Source organism: Festucalex cinctus, chromosome 4 (assembly GCF_051991245.1).
Source record: "Festucalex cinctus isolate MCC-2025b chromosome 4, RoL_Fcin_1.0, whole genome shotgun sequence".
NCBI classification, from domain to species: Eukaryota; Metazoa; Chordata; class Actinopteri; order Syngnathiformes; family Syngnathidae; genus Festucalex; species Festucalex cinctus.
In genome coordinates this window covers 20748339-20774842 of record NC_135414.1, presented here as the reverse complement: position 1 = coordinate 20774842, position 26504 = coordinate 20748339, and the positions used below count along the sequence as shown (strand labels likewise).

Here is a 26504-nt window from a genome sequence, read left to right as displayed (position 1 = left end):
AGGCATTGCGGATCAGAGAGGAGAGATTTCCAGAGGGCGGGGCCAGCCATGCTGAAGGCTCTGGCCCCACTGAAGAGGAAATTGACAGATTTTAGGGAGCTGCAGTTGAGTAAATAAAGATTTGAAATGAGCCAAATATTGCATTGCAAATTTATATAATTAGTTTACTTTACACATTGAATCATTTATATATGGAACAATTAGCAAAAATATGACCCAAAGGATGCAAATGATTAAATAAACACCTGTAGTGAGAAGTGTTAGGCCTAAAACACAAATGAGGTGCATCAATGAACATGTTAATACAGAATCTTTTAATACTAAGTACAGTACAATAGAGGAATCCTGTCATTTTAAAACAAAGTCTTGATTTGTGCCCTTCCATCTTTTATCAGGCAGGACACATGAGAGATGAACATATGAGATTTAAGACACGGCAAAGAGCATTCAAAACAGAATGTGGTCATTTCAAAGCTGTCCCAACTACATTCAATCAACAAGTCCTTAAAGTGGTCCGCGTGGAGAAGGTGCTTGTGAAAACGATCCAGATGTGAGCGTGCGTGTATGTGCAGTTACTTGGTCAAGATGGCCGTCATGAGCTGTCCTCATTCACTTGGACAGCTTGGCAAGGCTGGCTTGGCGGAAGGCCGCTCGGTCGCTCATCTCCAGCACGCAGTCGCGCACCATCTCGGCAAACATGGCGGGCCACAGGCGGTGCAGGGCCTCGCCCTTCACGTTGGTCTCGGACGCCCGGCGCACCAGATCCTGAAGGTACAGGTCCACGGTGGCGGCGCGCTGCGACGCCTCTGCGGCGCCCTCCTGTGACGCAAGAACATCATTTTCATTTTTTTCACATCATGACATTGTGAAGTGAGTTGAGGTGAGTTCACTGCCAACATACATTGTTCATATCTCAAGTTGAAACTTACAAGTAAAAAAAAAAAATGGCCAAACGATGGCGTGTCTCAATACTTATGCGAACCTCCGGGCTGTCCGTGCTGCCGTCCCGGCTGGGATAGTTGAAGAGCGCCCGGCTCAGACCTTCGCCCACCAGCTTCCCGTTGTCCCGCAGCTCCTCCGGGCTGAGCCCCGCGCGTCTGCCGCGCCCCTCCAACAGGAACTGCAGCTGCCGCTTCCTTCGGGGGGTGAAAGACGAGATGGAGAGAAGCCAGCGAGTGAGCAATTTGCCCACCAAATAACCTCTAAATACAGATAAAATACCATAGATTTCATTCAAACTCAACTTTCCAAAACATTTGATGTTAGTGAGGGGCGTGGTGACATAATGTCTTATGAGTTGTCATAAGATGCGTGGGAACTAAACTCACACATTAAACCGAAACCTATCTGACGGCAGTGAGATTGTCTGGACACGACATACATTTTTCCAGTTTAATTACTAAGGAGTCTACGTTGCTATTTACAGTTCAGCCCAAGTGCATGCTCGAGGACAGAATTAGAGTTTGAAAGGGAAAAAAGGTGGAATGTGTGTACTGTATGTGTGTGTGACGGTGCCAAGTACCCACCCCGAGCGAGGCGCATCACCTTAACGCCGCCGGCTGCCTGGTGCCAGGCTCACACAAATATGTGTATAGAAACGCACGGCAGTCAAGCACACACATGCCCGCGAGGGTTTCCACGTCCTTCACATACTTGCTGTCAGTGGTGGGAAGTAATGGAGTACTAATACTGGTACTTTTGTTATTGCATTGAAGTCGATTTTTTTTTTTTCTTTTAATGTAAGATCAGTTCTTCTGACAATGTTTTTTTTTTGGGGGGGGGGCTTTGTTTTTTGTGTATTTCTTTTTTCTTTTTTTTTTTACATTTTCTGTTGTTTTTTTTAATTGTTTTTTTTTCCGTTTTATTGCATTTTTTCTGTCATAAATTACACGAAATACAGGGAAAAATATTCAGAAAACAGAAAAAAAATATTCAAAAAAACAGGGGGATAAATTATTTTTAAAAAACAAACATTTTTTTTTTTTTTGCCTCTGAACTGCAAGTGACTTGTTGCAGGCTCGCTAATGACTCGCTAAAAGGGGATAAATTATTTTAAAAAAAAAATAAAAATAAAAATACTCCATAAAACAGAAGCTGTTCCGATTTATTTTATTTTTTTTTTGCCTTTTCTTTCTCTTTTTTAAAACTTTTTTTTTTTTTTTTTTTTTTTTTTTTTTTTTTACCTCTGAACTGCAAGTGACTTGTTGCAGACTCGCTAATGGCGGACACGTTCCTGCATGCAATACGCTTCCGCAATAACTTAACTGCTAGCATACTAAAATCATGCCGATCGATTAACAATTAAATGAGCCAATAAGTGATGTAGTTGAAGGTACGTTTGAGGTATGCTGGAACGTGTCTGCCATTAGCAAGTCTGCAACAAGTGACTTAGAGTTCAGAGGTCAGGAAAAAAAAAAAAAAAAAAAAAACAGAAGCTGTTTTTCAGAGTATTTTTTTTCTGTGTTTTTTTTTTTTTTTTTTTTAAACATTCTTGATTCTGTGTCCCTGCGCCTCACCTGGACTCCTCCAGCAGCAAGAGAAGGCGGCAGCGCGGTGTATCAGTGGCCGCCACGTGGCCCAGCGTACCGAAGACGCGCTCGGCGGCGATGACATCATTCATGGTGACCTGGCGATGGACGTAAACACACACATACACACAAATATACTAATACAACACACAGAAACATACACGGTGACATCACATCAAGAGAGAAAGCTCGATGCTTACACAAACGTACACTTGACAACGCCAATGAGATCCAGTAGAATATTAACAAATATTTTCATTAATTTAGAAAGGATATTTATATGACCCCGCAACATCCTTTTTTTTTTTTTAAAGACAACATCCAAACACAATAACATAAAATGTAAGATTAATTAAATTAAAGGAAGTTGATGTTCTGAGAGCGACATGAACATGAACGGGATTATGATTTTGATTTTTGGATTATGAGTGTTACCCAAAACTAAGAACATTATTTGGGATTGGGCAAATAAAATAAAATGAAATTTAAATAGATTAGTTGTGTTAATTGTTTAAAATATGTAGAAGTAATAATAATATACTCAACTTCAACAGTTAATAAATATTAAAATTAGGGGTGTCAAAATTAGTTTGTTAATTTTGAGTTAATTTAAAGTTCCTCTAACGCCACTAATTTTTTCCACGTGCAATTAATGACCGTCTCTTACTTGGAAAGCTTGTACTGTGCCGCAACGCAGCAGACACATCCACGTCAAAATTAGCAGTAATAAATGTAATAATAATGCATATATCTGTGGAGACTGGGGTCAAGTTGTATTTTACAATTTTGAAAATGTGCAGAATTTCACAAGTGTTAAAGATTAGATAGCTCTTAGATGAAAATAAAAATACAGAGCTGTCACCGTCTTCCAAATACAATAATGCCATCTAGTGGCAGAAAAATGACCTCAACACAAATCAATATCACGCTTGTTTTTTACAGTACATCTTTAACTCAATTATATGAATTATTATGAAAATACTAAACCAATGACTAAAAGATGCAGCCATATTTCGATTAGTTTAACATTTTTTCCACTTTTTTCCACACTTAATTAAAATAGAATAGTGTACCACTGCCATCTGCTGACATTAAAACAATAAACATCCAGTGAAAGTAAAATCCTGCAAGGGTGTACGCGGACTCACCTCCTGGCCGTTGATCCTCTGCAAGTTAAAGTGGTGGAGGCGGTAGATGACGAAGGAGCGCCACAGGGAAAGGCCCACCACCGGGTTGCCCTGCAGGTGGACGGTCAGTTGGTCCAGACGTCGAACCTGAGCCAGCGCGGCCAACTGCGGCAGGCGGCTGATGTTGGCTTCCAGGAAAATGAGATGCTGCATGGAAAAAAAAAAAAAGTTGCATATTCTGTGTTGCATAAAGATTATAAATATAATCCTCTGCCCGCACCGCCAGATTGGGGAACTTGACCCTGATCCTGGGCAGCGCCGGTACGATGGCGTCAAAGTGGATGTAGCGGAAGGCGATGACGGTGACGGCGCCGGCCGTCTGCGCCCCCCAGCCCCTCTCCAGCGCCTCCAGGGCGCCAAGACCGAACAGGCGCAGGGTGTCGCCATCCAGCTCGGCCAGATGACTGTCGGACAGCGACAGGCTGGTCACGCTTCCTGCTTCTGTGAGCCTGAACACAAAGAGAAAACATATCATACAAATTAGTGGCGAATTTATGGATATTTACTTTAATTAAATGCTACAAAAGTACAGTACAACAACACATGTTTTCAGTCTGTTCCAGTAAAACATAAAAAAATAATAATAATATTAGATATAGAATTATTCAAAATTATAGTTTTTTATGTTTTCTGTTGTTACTTTTCTACAACACTACAATAATATAATTCTTTGGAAGTCGCTGGAACGGAGCCACATAAGGTTAGAACACTGCGTCCGGTTTTATCAAAAGTACTTGTCGCTGTCTGACAAGTATTTTAGATGTCACGCCAGACGCTGCGCTGACAACATCTAATTATCTGTTGGCAGGATGTCGCATCGCTGTGTGAAAGTGTGCATGGTTGCGACAATATCTCCATGGATTCTGTGTGAAAGGCATAGGAAGAAAAATGCCGGATCTTCAGCAGTTTGGAAAACAGGAAGGTACTTTTCGGGCATGTTGGTAAAAAAAATAAATAAATAAATCTTTTGCTACTTATTCTTAGACCACCAATCAGTTTAATCAGCCACTAATTCAGTCCTCCCTGTCAGCCTACTAATCACATCTTTCTTCCCTTTACACCCACCCAATTTCTTAGGCGGACACCCAAATAAGATTTAGGAGAATAATCCTTTGATTACAGGATACTAATCCGAGATTCGTGTTAAAACGGATTTTTTTGGAGTGTGATCTTGAGTCGAGAACAGTGACTACTAAGTTGCTTCTTTGAAGAAGCTCAGTGAATCCGACATGCATCTAGGCTGACATGAGGTACGGGATATGGACACACCATTAAAGTCGACATATTAGCTTCTGAAGCTGCACATACTTGAATGTTTGAATTCGTCGTCAACATGTGGGAGGGAGGATATGTTTGGTGATGTGTCTGCTGCATGTGCCATACTCACAGATTTGCACACTAATCGACAAACTATAAGACAGCGACACAGTAATGAAGTGCTGACTCCAACAGTGAAAATACAATCACATTTTATGTGTGTATGTTTTGAACCTGGGCTAGTAACAGCTGGTTACTTAGCCCTAGAATTGCCTCCAGTTACCATGGTAACAAAAGTTTTACTCAGCATTAGCCGAGGGGACGGTGAGAAATGGCTCATTTACTGTACATGAAACAGATTAATTCCAATGTTAAGGGTACTGTACTTATTTAACCACTTATGTATTTTGACCTAAGGAAGAAAAAAGTGCTTATATTAAATTGTAAAAAATGTGCATTGTGCCTACTTTAAACTGTAAACAATTTTTTTTTTTTTTTAAAGCAAATTGTCTCCTTTATTATTATTAAAACAAAAATTTAGAAAAATAATACATTCCCTCTGAACCAATTCATTGTTGCCATATAGTAGAGTAGTCAACAGTAGCGCATAATGGTAAATTGTGTACAAGTGTGGTCTTGCCTCTGTGTAAATATTTGAAATAATAATAGATGCAGCGAAAACAAGCTCACATAAAACAGCCCACCCAAATACACTTGGCAGGAAGTCGTAAAAAGATGACAGGGAAAGTACCACTGAGCTCAACCTACCGCTGAGAAAACATGTCACTCTTACACTCGGATGTAAATCAATTAAAGCCCATCAACATTTAATCCTGCAGGAGATCATTTGGCAATTTAAAGCTTCCATAAAATGTGTACAAAGACTTCACTTATTTAAGCCTGTGCGTAAGTGCTGCTACAAGAGCATTAAAGTGCTTTGTTGTGATTTGTTCATTAACCGCCTTGAAAAGTGATAGATGTGGTGGATTTAGCTATTAGGCTACTTCCGCTAGCTTTAGCAGAAACATTTTGCTTTTTCTTAGGCTTTTTTTTTTTTTTTTTTTTTTACATTTCATCAAAGGCCAAGTAATTTAGATTTTTTTAATTTTTAATTTGAAATATATAGCAACAATTAAGTGAATTTTACGTGTATACTACTTAAAATTAAAAACTACTTAAACATTCTTATTTCCCTTTAAAAATTGTCAAGGTTTCTAGGTGACCAGAATTTGACCTTGAAACAATAATTGTTCCTAATTTTCGATTATTTCTCCATGGCAAAAATGCATATTAGAACTTCTAACACAGTCGAAAATGCAACAGAAGGTTATAAATAAAAATAGACATCAGGTAGCAGTTTGCAATTGACCAGATGGGACACACACGCATACATACACACACAGATGAATGCACATGGACAGCTAAGCACCAGCACAGACACAGACAGACAGACATAAAAACACACATGGACGTATACAAGGACAGACACGGACACACGCACGCATGCGCGCGCACACAACAAATCCAGATGTCCCCGTGCCTGGATGAGCTGCCGGGAATCTGTTTGTATTCCGGAGGCTGACAAGCAATGTGCCGTCTGTGGCGCACTTCCTGGGGATTCCCACGCATGGGGGGCAGACGATATGCAAAGTCGTGCGAGACATCAACAAACAGGAGACGATTTCATCCGTTATCCGGGGGAGGTATCGCCGTTTGTGTTTGCGTGTGTGGGAATGACGGTGTCACCTTTCTCAAAGGCTAATGAATGACACACTCGGCCTGAGGGGGGAGATAAAATATAGATTCGGGGGCAATACAATGGAAGCAAAAGGTGACACCCGGGCAAGCTCATACGGGTGAGGCAGAGATTTGTCACCATTGGCCTGTCAGGGTCATTTTTTCAATAGTGTCATGTTTGAAACGCTTAATGCTACTATGCACGCCCCCTCATAACTCATCTATGCATCAGAGCTTACACAAGACTGATGCATATAATTCAAAAACGCTTTTATAGTTCTACAATGAAAATAAAAAATAATAATAAAAAAAAAACATAAGTGCAATTAGATGAAGGGGTGATCAAGCCTGTTTTCGGGTTGTGCTTTTATATTTTTGTAACAATTTGAAAATGAAATCATGTGAATGAAAGAAGTGAAAGCTTGCCTTACTTTTGATCTCGAGGGCTGTTTGGACGGCTGTTGCTGCGGAATCGGCTCTCAGATCCTCCTGTCACTCTTTCTGGTCCAAAACCCGGACTGACCCGTCTAACGACGACATCAGACAGACTCGTTATTTCAGATGGAGGAGGTTAAAAACAAAAAACAAAAAAACAAAGTGCTCAACTGACAGTAACCTTTTATCAAAGTATCATTTTATCATTTAGGAACTGAGCTCTACTGCAAAAAAAAGCACATTACACTATAATATAATAAATTCAGCTACCAATCCAGTCTAAATTTACCTCCAGCAAAACATTACAAAGACCTATACCAGTTGAGATTATCACTTCAACATCCTTCTTTGACACCAATTACTACTTTCCTATTAGTTAGGGCTTTTGTGCCATCATGTGGCATAGCAGGGCAATATAGAAAGAGCATGCCAGATTCCTAAAATAGTTATTCAGCAAGCACCTAAGGAGCAAAAAAGTGGTGAATTTGTGACTAGAGACCGCGGCGGCGCTTCTCTGTTTGCCGTACTACTGCGCCAGACCTACCGAGGCTCGTCCGGCGAAGGCTCCTGCACGAGGCCATTGGTCTGCGTAGGGTAGTGGGCGGGGCTGTTCTCCGGGCTGACTTCTTCTCTGGCGCCATTCGTTGTTGTCGATGGGGGCGGCAACTCCAGACAGGCGGCGACAACACCCTCCCACTGCTGCGCCGCATTACGGATGGCAAGACGCCGCTTCTCCTATGCAAGGCACACATAGACAGAAAGTTGGCAAGGTTTCAAGTGTCAGTTGCCTCAAGCTGAACCACAAAGGACATTCAGATGTCTTTCTTAGGTCTCAGTCAAAAGCTACCTAATAGCTTCTGTTGATGGCTGAGATGTTGAATTTGAGCCTTGGTGTGTAGTCGACTTGACCATAAATTCACCTCTGTGACAACCTTAAACAATAGTGCTTCACAGTCAGTCGTGACACGCTCCCGTGTGGAATGCACCACTCCCCCGATGACGAGGTGAGTCGTTACAGTAAACTGAGTGAACACTTGACTGATTAGCTGGCAATTAGTTCAGCGCATGGGGGCGATCCTCACAAACACATTAGACAAGTGAACACATGGGCACATTCAAAGTGAAACGACGGATGGGTGGACTGATGGACAGACAGATGGATAATATAAGTTTTTTTGGGATGGATGTATGTATGTATGTATGCATGGATGGATGGATGGATGGATGGATGGATGGATGGATGGATGGATGGATGGATGGATGGACGGACGGACGGACGGACGGTCGGTCGGTCGGACGGACGGACGGACGGACGGACGGACGGACGGACGGACGGACGGACGGATGGATGGATGGATGGATGGATGGATGGATGGATGGATGGATGGATGGATGGAGGAATTAGATTTTTGGATGGATGGCTGGACTGATGGACAAAGATGATATAAGATACTGTTTGGGTGGACTGATGGACGGACAGATGATAAGATTTTTTTGGATGGATGGATGGATGGATGGACAGACAGATGGATAATATAAGTTTTTTTGGGATGGATGGATGAATAAGATATGTTTTGGATGTATGTATGTATGTATGTATGTATGTATGTATGTATGGATGGATGGATGGATGGATGGATGGATGGATGGATGATATAAGATACATTTTGGATGGACTGATGGACAAACGGATGATATAAGATATTTTTTGGATGGATGGATGGATGGATGGATGGATGGATGGACAGACAGATGGACAATATAAGTTTTTTTGGGATGGATGGATGAATAAGATATGTTATGTATGTATGTATGTATGTATGGATGGATGGATGGATGGATGGATGGATGGATGGATGGATGATATAAGATACATTTTGGATGGACTGATGGACAAACGGATGATATAAGATATTTTTTGGATGGATGGATGGATGGATGGATGGATGGATGGATGGATGGACAGATGGATGGCTAGACAGGCCAACCCTGGGACATTTTGAATCAGTATGCATAATATAAAGAGGTACCTTATGAATGGTCTGCTTGTGACTCTCCTTCTTCTTCTCCTCTTCTTTTCGAGCCTGCACACCAGCCATTCGCCGATCCTCGTCCTTTAAAAAAACAACAAGGTCAGAAGTCTTGCTGGCTTGTGACTTCTAAATTATTCAGCAGAAAAAAAAAGATGTTGTTGCTGTGTTGTGTCGGTCAGAATTGGACCACTTGCTGCAGTAGGAAAGGGGATCTGACACCAGCCAGCCGGCCAGCATCATCATCAGCATCATCATCATCATCACAGGATTATCGGTCTAGATTTTCAGTCTGGGATCAACACAGTCCAGCTGTTGAGAATAGCCAATAGTCCCAGAATGCAATGCTGCTAAGCTGTGACAGTCTGTGACAGCCTGCGACGACACTTGTTTTTGGATGCGTGGTGTCAAGGGGGTGGATCTCTGCCAGTTAAGTGCTATTAAGTTATGAAGCTGTTGCTCCGATTCACAACACTAAAATAAAAGTCAGGCTGTGGGCTGCTTTTGTGACATTGATCAGTAGTTTATTGATTTCAAAGGAGGCAATTTTGCAACACAAACAATTGTGTTGTTGTTTGGGTAACACCCCCACCCCCAGATAGTTTTTGTCTGTGTCACTTTTGGGAATGCACAGAGTGCATGGAGGTCAACTGCTGTGATGTCCACCCTCATGAGTGGATAACAACTGTATATATAGCTCCGTTTTAACAGTTGTTTTCTTCATTTGCCACATTTGCCATTATACCGTTTATATTTAAGAATAATAAATTGAATAAATTAAAACAGACTTGGGGGTGCTGATGTGAAAGAACCACAAGTTGCATCACGCCATACAACACTCTTTTTATGTTCTGAATGGAGTGGAAATCATCTTCATGTTGGCCTTTAGCATAAATTCTCCTTTCCCACTAACTTCATAATCACGGCAGTTGGCTATAAATCAACTCTAGCATTTACATTTAACGTCTAACATGTATCAACATGCCGGGCACGAAGTCTCCACTAATCTGATCAGACTAAAACTGACAACAAACAGGCTGCGGGTTCATCCAAAGTCGACCGGTTGGTGACATGTTTTCACATAACTTATCCTAAAACAGTTGAAAGTTGAGTTTTGATACATTGGTGGTAAGTTATGAGGATGATGTGGTACTTGTTGAAGCTTCGTACGAAAGCAAGGGTGGGCAATCTTGTACAGAAATAGAGAGGGCTAAAAGTAGATACAGAAAAAAAAACATTCTTTTGATAGTTTGCATTAATAATGGCAAATAATTTGAGTCAACAACAAAGGAGAAAGAGAGGAAGGCAAAAAGGAATGTATGATGGAAGGAAGGAAAGAAGAAAATAGCTGGTGTGAATTGAAAGGAACATGGTAAGGACGACTTGAAGGAAAGATGAAAGGCTGCATGAATAAAAAGCAGTGGGGGAAGAATAACAGGAAGTAAAGACGAAAAGCCAAAAGAAGAATCTACTTAAGTTGTGACAAAAAGTACATTCAAGAGAATTCAGGATGAAAGGACGCATTAAAGCAGGCCTAAGTGGAAAGAAGGCAGGACAGCGGACAGAAAGGAAGGATGGAAGGTAAGAACCATCTGTATAGCTGTACTACTATTTATACACTAAATACAGAGATACGGATGATAATATTCTACCAAGAAGTTGAAACGCTGGACCATGAAATGGACTCCACAAATCAATAAATAAAACACAATCTGTGATATCTACAACAGCTTTTGAACGTGCCAAAACATAAATTGACCTTGACAGCCCTTTCTGAAAGCTTGCTGGCTTCGGCAGCAACGTCTGACAGTTTTGTCTCACTGAAGGATGCCTGGATGGTTATTTTAGATGACTCAATGTGGAGTGTCTGAACATCTCGAGCAGGCTAATGCATACATATAGAGTACACTACCTTTCAAAAGAATCTGAACAATGAGTCCAATTTGATTTGCTGTAGACAAAATACATTTGGATTTGACAAGAGAATAAGAGATGGACAGCTCAGCTTTTATTTCCAGAAATTTACTGTACATTTTTACCTGCTGTAATTGCCAGACTTTTTTGGTATGCAAGTGTAGATATATTTAACAGATGCTAACTAAGAGGACGTATGCTAAAAGTATGCGAAATAATATTGCTGAGGTAAGGTGGCTTATACGACATACATGGCTCATTTTGTACCGCATACCAAAACACACAAAAAGAGCGAGTGCGAGAGAGCGAGTAATGAAGCTTACCGTGATGCGCTTCATGTCCAGCTGTCTGAGGTGAAGCACACAGCGCAGGACAGCCTGCTTGTACCATGTCTCCAGGGCTACTGGGTTCCCATCCAGGGTGAGCTCGGAAAGGGAGAGCGACTCCCCGGAGCAGCCTAGCTGGTGGAGACTATAGAAGAATAAAATCAAAAAGTTCAGACGGTTCACAGTAACATTTCTTGATGTCATCAATGCTTCAGTCTGGACTTTTTTTTTTCATTTTTTTTTCATTTTTTTTTTTTTTATAGAAAAGAGCCAAGGCAATGCGAGAGATGGAAACAAGTGAGTGGCAAAACAGTAATAAGATTTTTTTATAAGCCTAATCATGAGATGGTAGAATTAATTAATTTCAGGTCCAAAAATGAATAAAATCAGCGGTGGAATGTCTGTGATCATAGAATGCAAAAAAAAAAAAAAACAGAAACATCGCAAGGAAAATGTTTTCATTTTACAAGAATAAAGTTGGTATAGTTCAAGAAATAAAAAGTAAACATTAAAAGGTATCATATCTAAAAAATAAAAAAACGAGAGAAAAAAAAGCACAATAAATAATTGTATTAAAATGAGGAAAAAGTTTCACAAAAATAAAGTCATTACAATATGAAGGGGGAAAGATAATTTTACAAGGACTTTTTATAGTTACGGCAAAAATTGTACAAGAATAAAGTCATAATTTTATGGTGGGCAAAAAAGTAAGTAAAATAAAGAAACAGTACAACGAGGGAGTCTGAATATTACAGGAATAAGCAATAGTAAGAGCAGAAAAAAAATAAGTAAATAAAGTTAGAATATGAGGACACACCTCAAAATATAAGTAAAACTAAAAATAATATTACAAAAACTAAGCCAAAATATAAGAAAAGGGCCATAATTTCACAAGATTAAAGTGGTTATACTAGAATTACAGTAGTTTTGTAAGATTAAAGTTGTAATGTTAGAATGAAAACGCAGACTATTCCGATTACAAAAACAAAGTAATTGTAGAACAATAAAGTTGCAGTATTTCAAGAAAATACAGAAAATAAATATAGACCTAATATAAATATAATAATAAATATAACTATTATAATAAATTATTATCATCAACTAATTGCCGTGTATTATTTTACATCCAAAATCCTTGTAAGAATCTGGTCACGTCATACACTTACGTCAGGAGAAGCCTGCTGTTATCAATTCCTTCAACGGCTGCATATGTTCGTGTCAGTTGTCAAAACGACCATGAATCAGCAAAACCTTGACAAGAATACCTTGCGGAGTGCTATTGCTTGACTGTAGTGTGGCAAATCCGCACTTCATGGACTGCTCTAAACAACACGTAATGACGCATGTGTGCCGAGCAATTACGATCGATCAAAACGAGGGATGTGTTTTCCGTGATTGAAAGCTCTCTGCAGTGATTGAAAGCAGCTCACTTAAATGTTTGCATTCCTAATCACTGGCGATGGATTCCTCTCGGGGGTTCGTCAGCACGATGGAATCAGCTAGAGGCTGCGTGGGTGTGATCAATGCTGTTTGTGGGGTGTGCTCGACAAAGCTGGCAACTTCTACAACTATTTTTCGTCATGAAATAGTAATGCTGTGACATCACAAGGACAAAAGTCAGAATATTAAGGGGAAAAGAAAAGTCAGAATTTTACAAGAACATGGTCATAATAATACGAGGGGGAAAAAATGAAGACATAATAGGATTGCAGTCAAAACAAATAGTCATAATATGAGTAAAAGTCATATTATAGTGAAAAAAGTAATGTAATTAAATAAAGATAAATTAACAAATTCTATGGTGGGGGGGAGAATTGGACTACAGTATTATATATTGTGAATTGTACAATAATAGAAAAGTGTCAAACCTTTGTATGAATGAAGTCCTAATATTAAGGATAAAAGTCTGAACAGCAAGCGAATAAAATTGTAATTCTGTAAAAAAAATTAAAAAAAATAAACAACTAGTATGTTCCCCCATCAAATTCCCCGGAATCGCATTAGACTACCTGCGCCAACCCTTAGACATGGTTCCAGCTTCCACCGGGACCAAGTGCGACCCAGACTTTTATCTGTTGACTTTTTTAAATTGATTTATTCCTTTTATCTGTTGCTTGAGTTTATTGAATATTCTGTTTACTGTTGCTTGTAATGTGCACTTTGAGATTTATCTCCAAATATGAGGTGCATTATAAATAAAATCAATTATTATAAAAACAACACAAAATACAGAAATACTGTAGGTACGAGTAGATCGCCCCCACCCCTTCACCGCCCAAACTAATTTTGCTTTATTACAGGTTTTTAATGAAGAACAGAGTACAAGAACATAATGTGATTACTTTATAGGCTATATTACGTGTGTTGGCTGTATATCTTTAAGGGGTGTGGTCTCGTGAGCGACATCTGTGAGTCAGTTGTCGCCGGCAGCTGCTTCTTACGAGTGTTCTCCTTTTGTGTGTTTGACTGTCCTGCCAAACAGCTGACAGTGCATCAGCAACGGTGACTCTCCTTGCCCACATTCGAGGGCATTACAGTAGCTTAATTACTTGTTTTTTACTGTTTGTTTTTCACAGGGGTTCACTCAACAAGGCCACCTTGCACATGCAAGCTTCAGGCTAGCCATGTTAACAAGTTAACGTCTTCACTGAGCCTGCTGGGGAGGGCGTGACAAGACAATCTACACGCTCTGAGCTAGCGCAATACATCCAGCATGGTTAGAATAACTTTTAGGGCTTGTGGATCCCATCCGGAATCGGTACGTTATCAACAGTACAGGCAAGGTGTTCATGTCAAAGGGATGAGGATGAGGAGGTGGGGTTTGAAGGTGGTCTAAGCGCTTACCTGCTGATGTTATTGCAGCTGAGGAAGAGGCGCCGTAAGCGGGGCAGACGGTCCACCTCGGCCTGGGAGGGAAAAGGGGGAGAAGGAGGGATGAGAGAGGGAGGAAGAGCATCGTCACTTTGGCCTCTCCTCTCACTCAGTCACCTTGCAGCTCTCGGCTCCGGCGGCACAGCATCCCCGTTCGCCCTGCGCATGCACCGAGCCCGGCATGCTGCTGCCTCCTCGCCTGCGCGAGGAGGGGCGGGGGGGGGAGGCGATGTGAGGAAGGGGAAGGGGAGGGGGAGCATTGCAGAGATGCTGCAGCAGGCCACATACACACACGCACGCACGCACACATTCGAGGCAAGGAACAATGGCTGTTCTGAATGAGCTGCATCCGCACCCCGCCCCTGCCAAGCCTCAGAGGACCACACATGCAAATGAGAAACAGTGAAACATCCCAAGTCCAACACACACGTTCTATTTCAAGACGCTGCATGGCTTACACTTTGTTCGTATTTAATCGTTTTTTGGGTTTATTTTTTGCCAATATAAAATGATGTAAATAAAACTAATCTTGTCCAAGACAAATAAAGTGCCATCCTAACTGCTTTACTAATTGTGCAGGTGATGCTTTAAAACAACAGCACACTTTTTAAACACTCAAATGAGGAGAATGTAATAAAAGTCAAATTATAGATTTAACATCCTCTCACAACTGGAAACAGACAAAATGTTAGAACGATAAATAGTATATTGAAAAGTTTAAAAAAAATTATATATATATATATATATATATATATATATATATATAAAATAAATAGTAGGCTATAAGAATAAAACCCATAAAATTATTTTTTTAAGAAGAAAAGTTAATAATGAAATAATTTCATAAATACGAAAATGTCAAAAATAAAAGAAATAAGAAATAAAATAAAAATAAAAATAAGTTAAATAATAAATAATTTCAGAAAGAAGTAATTTTACAAGGATAGCCATAATTTTATAAAGAAGTTGCAATGATACGAGGACAAAATGGTAAATATGAAAAAAAAAAAAAAAAGTCTTGTGTAACAAAAAAAGTCATATTTCTCAAATATTGAATTCAGAATTTTATCAGAAAAACATAATTTTTAAACAAATACATTTTATTTCCCCACAAAAAGGTCTCAGTATTAGGTGAAGGAAGACTAATTCAAGAAAAAATAAAATTAATAAAGTCAGAATTTTATAAGGAAAAATAAATCCAATAAATAAAATAAAAAGTATATCGCAAGAAAAAAAAGGCAGAATTTGACAAGTATAGAGTTCTAATATGAGGAGAATATTATGATAATGGCAATTAATTGGTAATGAGTGTATATTATATAACAAAAATGAACACAAAAAAAAAATCGGACTTTTTGTCAAAAAATTATAAGGATAATTTGAATTATTTTTTTTTTACTTAATCTGCTGAGGCCTTGTGTCAGTGACATCGGGCATGATGTCAATCCATGGATATTCCTGAATTCACCTGATTTTTTGGGGTTATTTGAATTTCTGCTTGTACTTAGCTTAGCATTATTGTAGTGCTGCTAATAGTCTCCATTCTATGGATTCAAGCTATAGATTTGTATAAAACTATGTGGTCATCCACATAGTTAGTTGAATCCCTCACAAATGAACAGACACACCTGCCTTCCTCGAGATTATTAACATATTTCTATGATCCATTAAACAAAGATGCTCTGTTGTGAGCTCATTAACCAAAACACTAACATTGGCTACCAGCGCAAGGCCTAGTTACTATCCATAGCGTGGCAGTGACATGTTTTTGCATGTGACAATGAAAGAGGTGATGAGCTCTGGCTTGGTGCTTGCTTGCCAAGGCGCTTGGGGTGCGTGTAAAAAAAACAAAAGCTGTCAGCCAGAGAAAGCTGACAAACACAAACACGCCGCAAGCCTATTGGCTGTGATCAATGGGGTTGTGTTGTTCGAAAAGCGGGCCGCCGCAATTGGTCGGCAGTCGTTAGGCGGTGTGTCAGCTCAGCGATGACATCATGTAGTCTGAGACGGTGCGGCTATATTTAGCATCAGACGGCGTGTGATGGCCGCTGCCTCGCTGGCATGCAAACAGAGCGCGGCGAAGACGTGCCTGCAGGGTTGTGAGGGGCTCCTCTCTGGGGTATTAACAACAAAAAAACACTAATCAGTTCCATTCACACAGTAGCCTGGATACAGTACATTACTAGAAAAATATGAAATGCTCTTTAAGTAGGAGTTTGTATGTTCTCCATGTGTAGTCTGATCCCCTAAATTGTCTTCACTGTTTATAAAAAAATGAGTGTTTGGTTCATTGATGACTTATGTCAAATTATCGCAAATTGCCTTTTATGATCTGCAAGTATAGTAATTCAAGAAAATGATCTATGTGGAGATATATAGACGTGATTGCACTTGTGTACTCTTGGTGATCTGATTGACCCCTTGTGAAAAATGTGACACATACAACCTAAACACTTGCCCTTTTTTCAATGTCGTTCGAGTTTAGCAAAGTACAATTGTAATTAGAAAAGAGAAATAAAGCTAATGTACGTCTCTCCAAACAAAGTCAAGACCACACGCAAAAACTATATACCGGTAGATGTTCAAATCGAGTGATCCAAAACAAAGCCAATCCGTATTGTTGAACATTTTTGATGCTCTCAGCCGGTAATGACGCTTGAAGATATGGAAAAAGTAATCCTAAAGCCAGCCTGCCCATGGGTGAAGCTTCTGTGTTTTGTCTCACGTTATCACTAACGACGCACACTCCGTCACGGGGATTCTCAGAGTGAAAGAGCCACCTGACGACGAAAGCAAAACAGGTAACGTTTTGACAAATGACTGTTGCCACGCTCTTGTGTCAATGACAGATTTACAGTAGAGTATGGATAAAAACAAAAGTCAGATAGAGTGAAACGCTGCACATATTTGTCCTCAAAAGAGTTTGTTTTCGTTCAATCGATCAATCGATTGATCTATAATTTAAAAAAGAAAGAAGAACAGTTTTAAAGTATTTTGCTGGTCCAGATTTGGAGATGGGGAGGAAGCAGCGGAAGTAGAAGAATGTTTACTCAATCCACCACCCCACCTGTACATCAAGTGAAATATTGCATCCTATCATTAGCACGTGCAAGCAGCTCTCGAGGGGAAGGTGAGTGATGGGTACGGATTCCAGATGACAGTGTTGGATTCCAAATAGATTTTCTTCACCAAAAAGCAGAAAAAGTGCCCCAGGGATTTAAGTACTAAATTAATAGGCCTGTCCTGACAGGTAGTGCTCCTGTTTAGAAGATTAAAAAACCCAAGGAAGTGAGTTTCTTGTTATTCAGTATCCAATTTCATGCACTTAGCTGGGAAGCGTTCTGCTAATGTCTCGTACGCAGCAACGGCAATGGGAGAGATATGATAACATGTCCAAAGTGAAATCACAGAAGTGCGTGAAAGGACCAAGGCCATGACATGAACACCAATGAACTTCCAGCGCTGGGGTGGGTATAGTGTGGCCCACAGGCCACATGCTGCCTGCTCTGTTCCATAATCTAAATGCCCGTGAATTTATTGTACATTATTAACAATCAAGTACTATTTGTTTTTTGCCATTGATACCTAATTAATAGTGATGGGCAGCTTAAATGATGGAGGGAGCCACATAGGACCACACACTTCCTACCCAGATGTATGACTGTAGGACAAAATATCTCCATATGTGCAAAATACGTGCTCATAATATGTTTCATTTTTCATCATACATTTCTTAACGCTTGTATGAAAGATCAACTATCCTAACCCAACAACAAATTGTTTGAAGCAAATATACTGTGCTATTTTTCTTCTTCTTCTTCAGTGCATTTAAAAAAAAATAAAAAATAAATTCATTCAAAATTGTAATAGTTTTGAGATACTATGTCCTGTACATCATTTGAAATCTGCCAAAATATTATTAGGATCACTCATGTTGCAGTAGGTGCAAGGCCAACAACGTCATGTCTGCCATCTAGTGGTAAATGGTGATATTACAACTTAAAACTACAGTCAATGCATACTCGCAGTATGGCACCCGCAAATTACTGGATTTGTTCCCCCCATTTTTTTCCAATATATTTTTTCAATATTTTGTTGTTATATGCATAATCTTCTAGGGTTATTTTCCTCATTTACTCAGATTTTTCAAGAAAAATGTATAGTGGATGTTCATCTGTGTTTCTTGAATGATTTTTTGGGTTTTGTAAAACAAAGTTAAATAAATACATAAATTCATATAAATGATGGACCCTCACCACAAAAGAAATGCAGTTGTGTCGCAGGTTGAGCTCCATCAAACAGTCCATGCCATGGAGGTTCTCCACCCGGGAGATGTTGTTCCCAGCCAGGTTCAACACCTGCAGCTCCGTCAGATGGCTCAGGTTCTCCATCTTACTGATCTGCCCATGAGACAAAAGGTTGCGTCATTAACCACCGTGTTGAACGAATGAGATGACAACGGCAAAGCACTTCAGCCCATTTATAATATAATAAAATCAAAGTGATTTTATTCTTGCTAACTAATCTTGCTAACTATATGTGCCCTTTATTTACTATGTGAAAATGGCTGCGGTGAAAGACTTATAATTGAATTTAAAAGTAAACTAGTTCAAGCACCTTTCTCAAGCCAGGCCTTGGCACCAGTCACGTAAATTGGGCCACTCAATTTCAACACAGCTGCGAACATTCACATAAATAATACATACAATAATAAAGGGTTGGCAACGTGCCCCCGTAAAAGCAGTTATGTTATCTCATGATGGCCGTTACTTGTCAAATGAGAGGTGCCACACGGATAACGTGCTCCGCAGGTGTAATTCACGATGACGGCATCTTTGTGGGGCGCCTCAACGTCGGGCCGCTCCGCCACCCACACACTGCAATGCTGACAGTACAAGTAGAAATGATGAGAGGAGAAGGTTCCGAGGGGCCGGGCTTTTCAGAGTGAGTCGAGCGCTCGTGTCAAAGCGGCCGAGCGGAAAGCGTTGCGGCCTCACTCGCTATTCGGACGTGTCAGGTCAGATTTGATGCTCGGCTCTGGGTCATCGAGGCCGATGTGCGTACAGGATGGGTGTCAACTTTCAGAGATTTACTGTCTTCATTCAAAATGTATTCTGTCTTGCTTTGAAAAATAGCAATGACTCCAGGGTGACCAACTAAATAAATTAACATATGTTTAATATATTTTACCTTGCTGAGACTGTCCAAGTCCATTACATACAAGTTCATATTGTTTGTAAAGAAACTAGGATTCTTGCTAGCTTGCTAGTTCAGTGCGCTATATATGAGCACGTCAGTTCCATTAATCCGAGCAACAGAAAAGTCAATTCATTACACAGGCCTTAAATGATCATATTATGTGTGGCTGAATTTCCACCACATCTATTTTGAATCAACTTATTCGTTGAAATTAACATTATAGCTGGCATTTCATATCCTTTACAAGCAATTTACCTCACATAACTGCTCAAAATCATCATTTAAGCCAGTTACTTGATTTTGTCAATTGATCTGTCTTGGTTATATGACATGTAAGGTTTTGTTTAGTCATGGTGCCATCGGAGAAAGCTAAGACGTTTGCCACCTGGAAGTAAGTGTGAACTCATGGAGCAATGTCCTATTTATTGATTATTTTTAATTAAACTGTTATATTATTTCTGTTGTTTTTTTGCGTGTGTATTTTGTACTCACTGTACACCCCAAAATGTCTCGAAAAGTAAAAAAACAAAAGATTTTGTTTTTAAATTAAAATGGTTAAAATTAAAAATTACTCAACAAACTATATATGAAAATATGGATATATTATGACCAATGATTTTAAAATATTACAATTGTTGAAAGTTAATAAAAAAATGATTACGAATGTTGATTATTCTTGTTAAAATGGTAAATGTTAAAACATAGTTTAACACATATCTTATAAACATTTAGTCATGGACGTCTTTGTTATCAGTTCATACACATAAATGTGTACAATTATATGAAAACTCGTTTAAAAAATGCACATACACTATTAAAAGTTACAGAATAGAAAATTATTTTAAGCATTACAATTATGAAAAACATTGTTTTAAATGTGTTGAAATTATTAATACGTACATTTAAAAATATGTAAACCTTAACTAACTGTTTAAATCACTTGAATTACAATTTTTGAAAATTGTTTTTAAAAGTATGACACTTGTGAAAATGTATTCAAAACATATGAAAATATTTTGTAAAAATATCTACAAAAATATTAAAGATGCATTGTGGAGGTTGTCACGTTTTTACTCGCGACTGCCGCCTCTGGCTTAAAGTGTAACTGCAGCCTCTGTGTCAAACTCGTGCATGGCGCCACTCCAGCCTTCCCCCACCCAAGAAATTGTGGAGCGTTCAGCCCGAAATACTCTGAACTGAAGGGAAGATACATGCTGATATGTGCAGTCGCAGTTCAAAAGTCTGGATTCTTTGTACTCATCTGGGCATTGAGGGCGTATACATGGTTTAGAAAAACCTTTAGCATTAATGTTTTAAAGCCCAGAATGCACCTTTAAGTTACTGACAAAAAAAGAAAGTTTATTCATATTGTTGCAATTATTAAAACTAATCTTAAAGCCATGACCTTCAGAGGTGACGAGCCTGCCATACCATTCCTGAAATAAACAGATCCTCTGATGTACTGTTTGTCCAAAAACACAAATCCTCTAAACGAATATAATAAGATATATAAATATGTAAATGTTGTTCTTCCAATGGACATTATGAGCTACAAACCATGCTGATGAACTTCAAAGGTGATGTGCTGTAATTATTCATGTATTCGGACTGTGGCTCGTGTAACATTGCGGCACAAAGCGAGGAGGGCTCGGGAGCGTCCCCCTGAGGTGCGGCGTGGGCGGTGCGTTGGCACAACACAATTACGACAACCGATCAGGGCCATTCCGTTGAATATGTTCTCATCATTTGATTTGTTTCACCCTGTTTACGCTGTGTGTGTGAGTATGTGCACTACTGTGTAGGCGGAATGCAAAAAAAACAAAAAAAACAAGTATAATATGTTCACACAGCCGATTTCGACCACAATTAATGGACAACATCATCATAACTTTCCGCGAGACCAACGCGAGCGATTGTTCCCACGGCTGAGGTTAAGTTATAGCCTGTTGGATGAATCAGGCTCGGATCACTGAGAAAGTCCATGTGGGCGTACGCAAGAGACATAACATGGTGACAGCTTTGAAATGATACATATTGTGCTTTTTTCACTATTTAAGAACATTCCCAGGAATCTTAATAATATATAATACTGCAATTTTCTCTTTTTTGTGACATTTACATTTGGGGGTGGCGTGTACCAATACTTTTGTCCAGCAACAAACACACATGGGCCTACAGTATATATACACATACATACTGTACATTATACAGTATACACATATACTACGTTAGATGAACAATTATGTAAATATTTGAAAATATTACATGCATTCTTTCTAAAACTTTTCAATATTTTACAATTATTAAAAAAAAATTTTTTTCTAGTTTTTAAGTTTTTTAATCATTTTTAAATCCTTTTATTAATATGATTTTTAAATATTATATTTAAATTATTTGAAAATTACTACATTTCAAATAACCAAAAATAATCGCTTTTTACACATAAAACACGACAAAGTTAATCGACGATATATTTTTTAAACCATTAAAAATATTTAAATTTTGTTATTATAATAAATAAATATAAATATGATTAACATTACCAGTTATTAGAATTACTCAAAATGAAAAAAAACATTACAACAATGACAATTATTTTAAAGTATTGCTATTAGTGTTGTTCCAATACCGTTTTTTGGCCCCCGATACTGATTCCGATACCCAGCTTTGCAGTATCGGCCGATACCGATACCATACCGATACTTAAGGGTTTTTTTCCTCAACATGAAAAAGCTGTCCTGCTATTGGTTCAGAGCATTCAAGGGCATGCAGTGAACATGTCACATACCAGTGAATGTTGTGCACGAGCAAGACACAAAATGTTGCATCCAAAATCCTATATTAGCGTTGGAATTAATGGTATCGGCATGTTACTTGTGAGTACTCACCGATACTGATAGCACTGTTTTAATGCAGTATCAGCACCTCTGCTGATACCAGTATCGATATCGGAACAATACTAATTGCTATGAATATTTTTAGAAAACATTTAAAGTGAAAAGTTATGAAAAATATTCTTTCAATTATTAAAAAAAAAAAAAAAAAAAACATGCATATTAACAGTGACTATGGATTTATGATAGCAACAGTTTGACCCTTGACTTAAAAGTTCGACTCCAATATTTTGACATTGGTTAGCCCATTTTTACACTTGATTTGACAGTTACGACTGTTACTTAAAACATTGAACACGGTTTTATGACAACGCAACTCTGCAGACCAAAACATGAGCGGCTAGGCTACCAAAGATTAAGACAACTTGGCAGCACAGGAAGACTAATGAAGTGCAGCTGGATAGATGGATACCACTGATTAATCCGGTGAGGGGAAATGAAGGATGTACCTGATTGTGATGCAAATCCAAGATGTGGAGCTTGGATAGGTTGTCCAAGCAGGATATTTTAGGGATCCTGCAACAGAGAAGTCACACATTGCAGACTCATATTTCGATCCAACGCATAAAGTTATGACAAGAGCCATGTGCTTACTATACTGGAAGATTAAAGCATTATATGACTTGGAGAGCTTTTTTTTTTATGTATCACTCTCAATTCAACTCAACTACATAAAAAAACAATAATATTATGTTTCTTATGAAACAACAAACTACCTGTTATTGGCCAAATTGAGGATCCTGAGGGAAGTGAGTGCTTGGATGCCGTTCATGTCGGCGACCTGGTTGTCGTACAAGTTGAGGACGACCAGTTGCCTCAGGAGTGACAGCTGGCTGATGTTGGTGATGAGGTTATGCTGCAGGTTGAGCACTTGCAGGTCGTCCATCACCCCCAGCTGCGGACACTCTTCTAGGCAGCGACTGCATGGTGGCAAAGGTTCATGTGGATTCAAGCCAGCCGCCAAAATATTACAGGTACTCAGTATTTTAAGGGATCTGCTGCACTCCAGTGGACATATCTGTCATTACTCCTTGGACTGAAGTTTGAAAAAAATAGCATAGTTTAGTGTAGTGTACTGCAGTGTAGTCACTTTTCAGTAGTGTAGGTAGGTAAGTAGAATAGAATACTAACTGTCTATCCCTATAGGCTGAATTTAGGATGCAGCTGTTGCATTTGGATCTCACGACTGAGTGCAAGCAGCATATCTAATACCTATATCTAGTCCAAAATCAATGAATACCTGTCCAAGTCAATTCGATGCAGACTTGATGCTGCATCATCCCAGTGGAAGTGAATGATGGGGAAACCAGAGGTGGTATTGAAATTATATGCTCCAAAGCCATCTGAACAAGACAAACATGTGCAGTCTAAATAAAGTCAAAGTTTTCATAAAAATGACAATTCTTTGTGCTGTTCACCTGTTGACTTGGGGTGATGGGCGGCGCGGTGGTACCTGGCCGCGGCACTGTGAGTTGGCCTGTGAGATTTGTTTTGGACCTCATTGGTTGTGAAAGAAACTATAGGCAAACTGCAGGGGGTGGCACTAATCGATGGCTCTAGATGGGGCGATGGGAAATCTGGAGAGTAATCAAATCAGGATGTAATATCTGTCACTCAGAAATAGAAGTGATTTCCGCATAAAGGCCAGGAGCCTTTATTCACTCAACTTTGTTGGTAGGTAGGTAGGTGGCTGCTAAAATGGGTAGTTAATTAGTTAGTACCTGGGTAAGGAGGCCGTCCTGCTATAAAATTCAGAGATGTGTCCTTTAAAGAATCATGAGACGCGACCTATAAAATGTGAAACAATGATTAGCAATGCATTTGACAGCTAAAATTAGAATAATTTGGACGTCTTCCCATGTGATCCCTTCTGGGTGGCTCACCATTCGTTGGCCTCTCCCTGGTAGTAATTTGCCTGTCTTTGGGCGCAACTTGCAGCTGTTAACCTGCAGGAAGTTGAGTCATCCTGGTTTAAATAATGTTATTATCGTGCTTTATTTTTTAGTTACAGTGACAATCTCTGACAAAATTCGCACATTAATTATTTGCTCCGACTCCGCTACTGCTGCTTTTAAAAATTAATCATTACAATACAATTATGAAAGTCAGGTTGCCGGCTGCCGCTCATTGTTGCTTACATTTATTTCATTAGCGAACACGGACGTAAATAGACCGGAAGCGGCCTGATGTTATTATCTTGAGCTAAAAATTGCGAGTTAATTATCAAACCACTTTCGGAACAATTAATAAAAAATTATGATTTTCATTTTAACTTTAACGATATTCAGACAAACTGTTTTCGTTTCACAATACAAATAATTTATGAGTATTTAATTTTTTTCATTTGATTTTACGTTTTTAAATGCATTTAACAAGTTGACACATGCGTGTAGAAGAAAGTAAAACTTTTGACTCATAAACGTTCTTGTTAAATTAAGTACAAAACAAACCACGAATGCGTAACTTAACTAACCATGGGTGTGAGAAACAATAAGTGATCATTGTCGTTTCTGTGTTTCCGTGTGCGCTCCGACTCCATTTGCGTATCCAGCTTTTGTTAGCACTGGGCTAGCATCGACCTCCTTTCGCTGGCAACATCCTACAGAATGGGGGGGAAAAACGGTACAAGAATTCTTTTTTTCCTTCTTCTTTTTCTATCATTGATGTAGATCCTGTTGGTTTCTCCCGACGTTTCGAAACTTCCACAGAGACACGAATACACAAGTTTCGTTGCCATAGCAACCTGCGTGGCGTTGCTGGGTAACGCACACTTCCTGTATAAAAAAAAATATTATAATAATCAATGGAGGAACTGGCACTAAAAATTGCACATTCGGTTGTAAAATATGATTTTCATAGTCAGCTAGCTGTTGGTGTGGTGTAATTTAAATGTATTTATTCTGGCTGCCAACTAATAAAAGCTCTTGTTAGTCTGGTCACACTTTTTTCAAGAGAGAGGTAAAATCTCAAATAAACCCAATGCCAATGCCCACACTACTGACAAAATGCAGCAGGATTTTGAGGAAAAACAATATGGACCTATCTAAACACACACATACACGCACAAGGCAGACTAAATAAACATGTGGTAACATGAAGTACCCGTAGTGCTTCGCATGACCTTTCAACTCTGCCTCCTGTCTCTGACTTTGTTTTCAGGAACACTATGCTGGACTAAACAACATGCAGAATCAACAACACTGCGGAGATATGCACAATTTGAAACTAACATACTAATACTCCAGAGTACTAAAACAATAAGAGGTACTTGTGTTGGTTTCTGTTAGCTTGCTGGTTGTATTAGGCATAAAAAATAAAAATAAAAATTGTGAAGGGATGGCGAATGTCTGAAGGAAATCTCTGTTAAATTCAGGTAAGACTGCGTGAAAAAAAGGTGTGGATAACGTAAATTATTTTCACTTTACAACATTTTAGTCATGGTGGAGCATGAATTGTACAATCCCATACAAACATTACGAACATCATGTAAACCTAACATAATATCATGTACATGTTTCTCCTTTGAGACGAAAATACGGTGCAGTACAATTTCAACTTCTCTTCTTACCTTTTCATTCACAATGGAACTGCACGGATCTGCCTCAGAATAAAAATTGTTATGGACCCATTGCCTTACAACAGCCTTTGTATGCCAGAAAGTAGGCTGCAAACCATCAAACAGTTGGATAGACACTCATGTTAAAATGTTTCATTTCTGCTTGAGGAATAATGGTACAGGCCATTGAACCAGAAAGTGGCCTGCTAACATACAAACAGACATTAAATTGCAAATTCCTTTCAATGGTTCCGCTTTGATCAGCGAGCTGGTTATGTAATTATGTTGCAGATAACAGTAATTTGGAAGTAATTGGAAAATAAGTATAATTATAATGGACTGTGTGACAAGTATTTTTGCCTCCTTTGGAACAACAAGATTTATCAAAGGCGCAACTGACACTGCCTGTCACAATCTATTCATGAATGAACAAAACTGCCAAATTTATAGAATGTATGCTGCCTGTCAAGTGTTAAAGTATGACAGCAGCCATATTGCCTGAATACCACATCAGTGTCCAGCTGTGCTTCTTCAAGCTACAGCACACGCACTGAGCCATTTGAAGGCGCT

General features: G+C 39.1%; 1 protein-coding gene across 1 annotated transcript; it reads right to left on the bottom strand.

The window, feature by feature from the left end:
• Positions 1-164: 164 nt before the first annotated feature.
• On the bottom strand, positions 165-25119 carry lrrc49 (leucine rich repeat containing 49). Its single transcript, XM_077519643.1, has 19 exons — positions 24852-25119; positions 24262-24324; positions 24100-24166; positions 23797-23955; positions 23619-23721; positions 23095-23298; positions 22828-22894; positions 18542-18685; positions 14403-14555; positions 14259-14320; positions 11412-11559; positions 9175-9258; positions 7689-7879; positions 7141-7236; positions 3936-4164; positions 3677-3862; positions 2517-2665; positions 983-1136; positions 165-819 (listed from the first exon to the last, which is right to left on the bottom strand). The coding sequence occupies exons 1-19, from the start codon at positions 24915-24917 to the stop codon at positions 610-612; spliced, it is 2535 nt and encodes an 844-aa protein (XP_077375769.1). The 5' UTR covers positions 24918-25119; the 3' UTR covers positions 165-609.
• Positions 25120-26504: the final 1385 nt, after the last annotated feature.

Coding starts and splice junctions, on each gene's coding strand:
- lrrc49 (XM_077519643.1), bottom strand. CDS start 24,917: ATGGAGTCGGAGCGCACACGGAAACACAGAAACGACAATGATCACTTA. Junction 24,167..24,261: donor CAGGGAGAGGCCAACGAATG/GTGAGCCACCCA, acceptor CACATTTTATAG/GTCGCGTCTCATGATTCTTT. Junction 1,137..2,516: donor TTGCTGCTGGAGGAGTCCAG/GTGAGGCGCAGG, acceptor CACCCCCCGAAG/GAAGCGGCAGCTGCAGTTCC.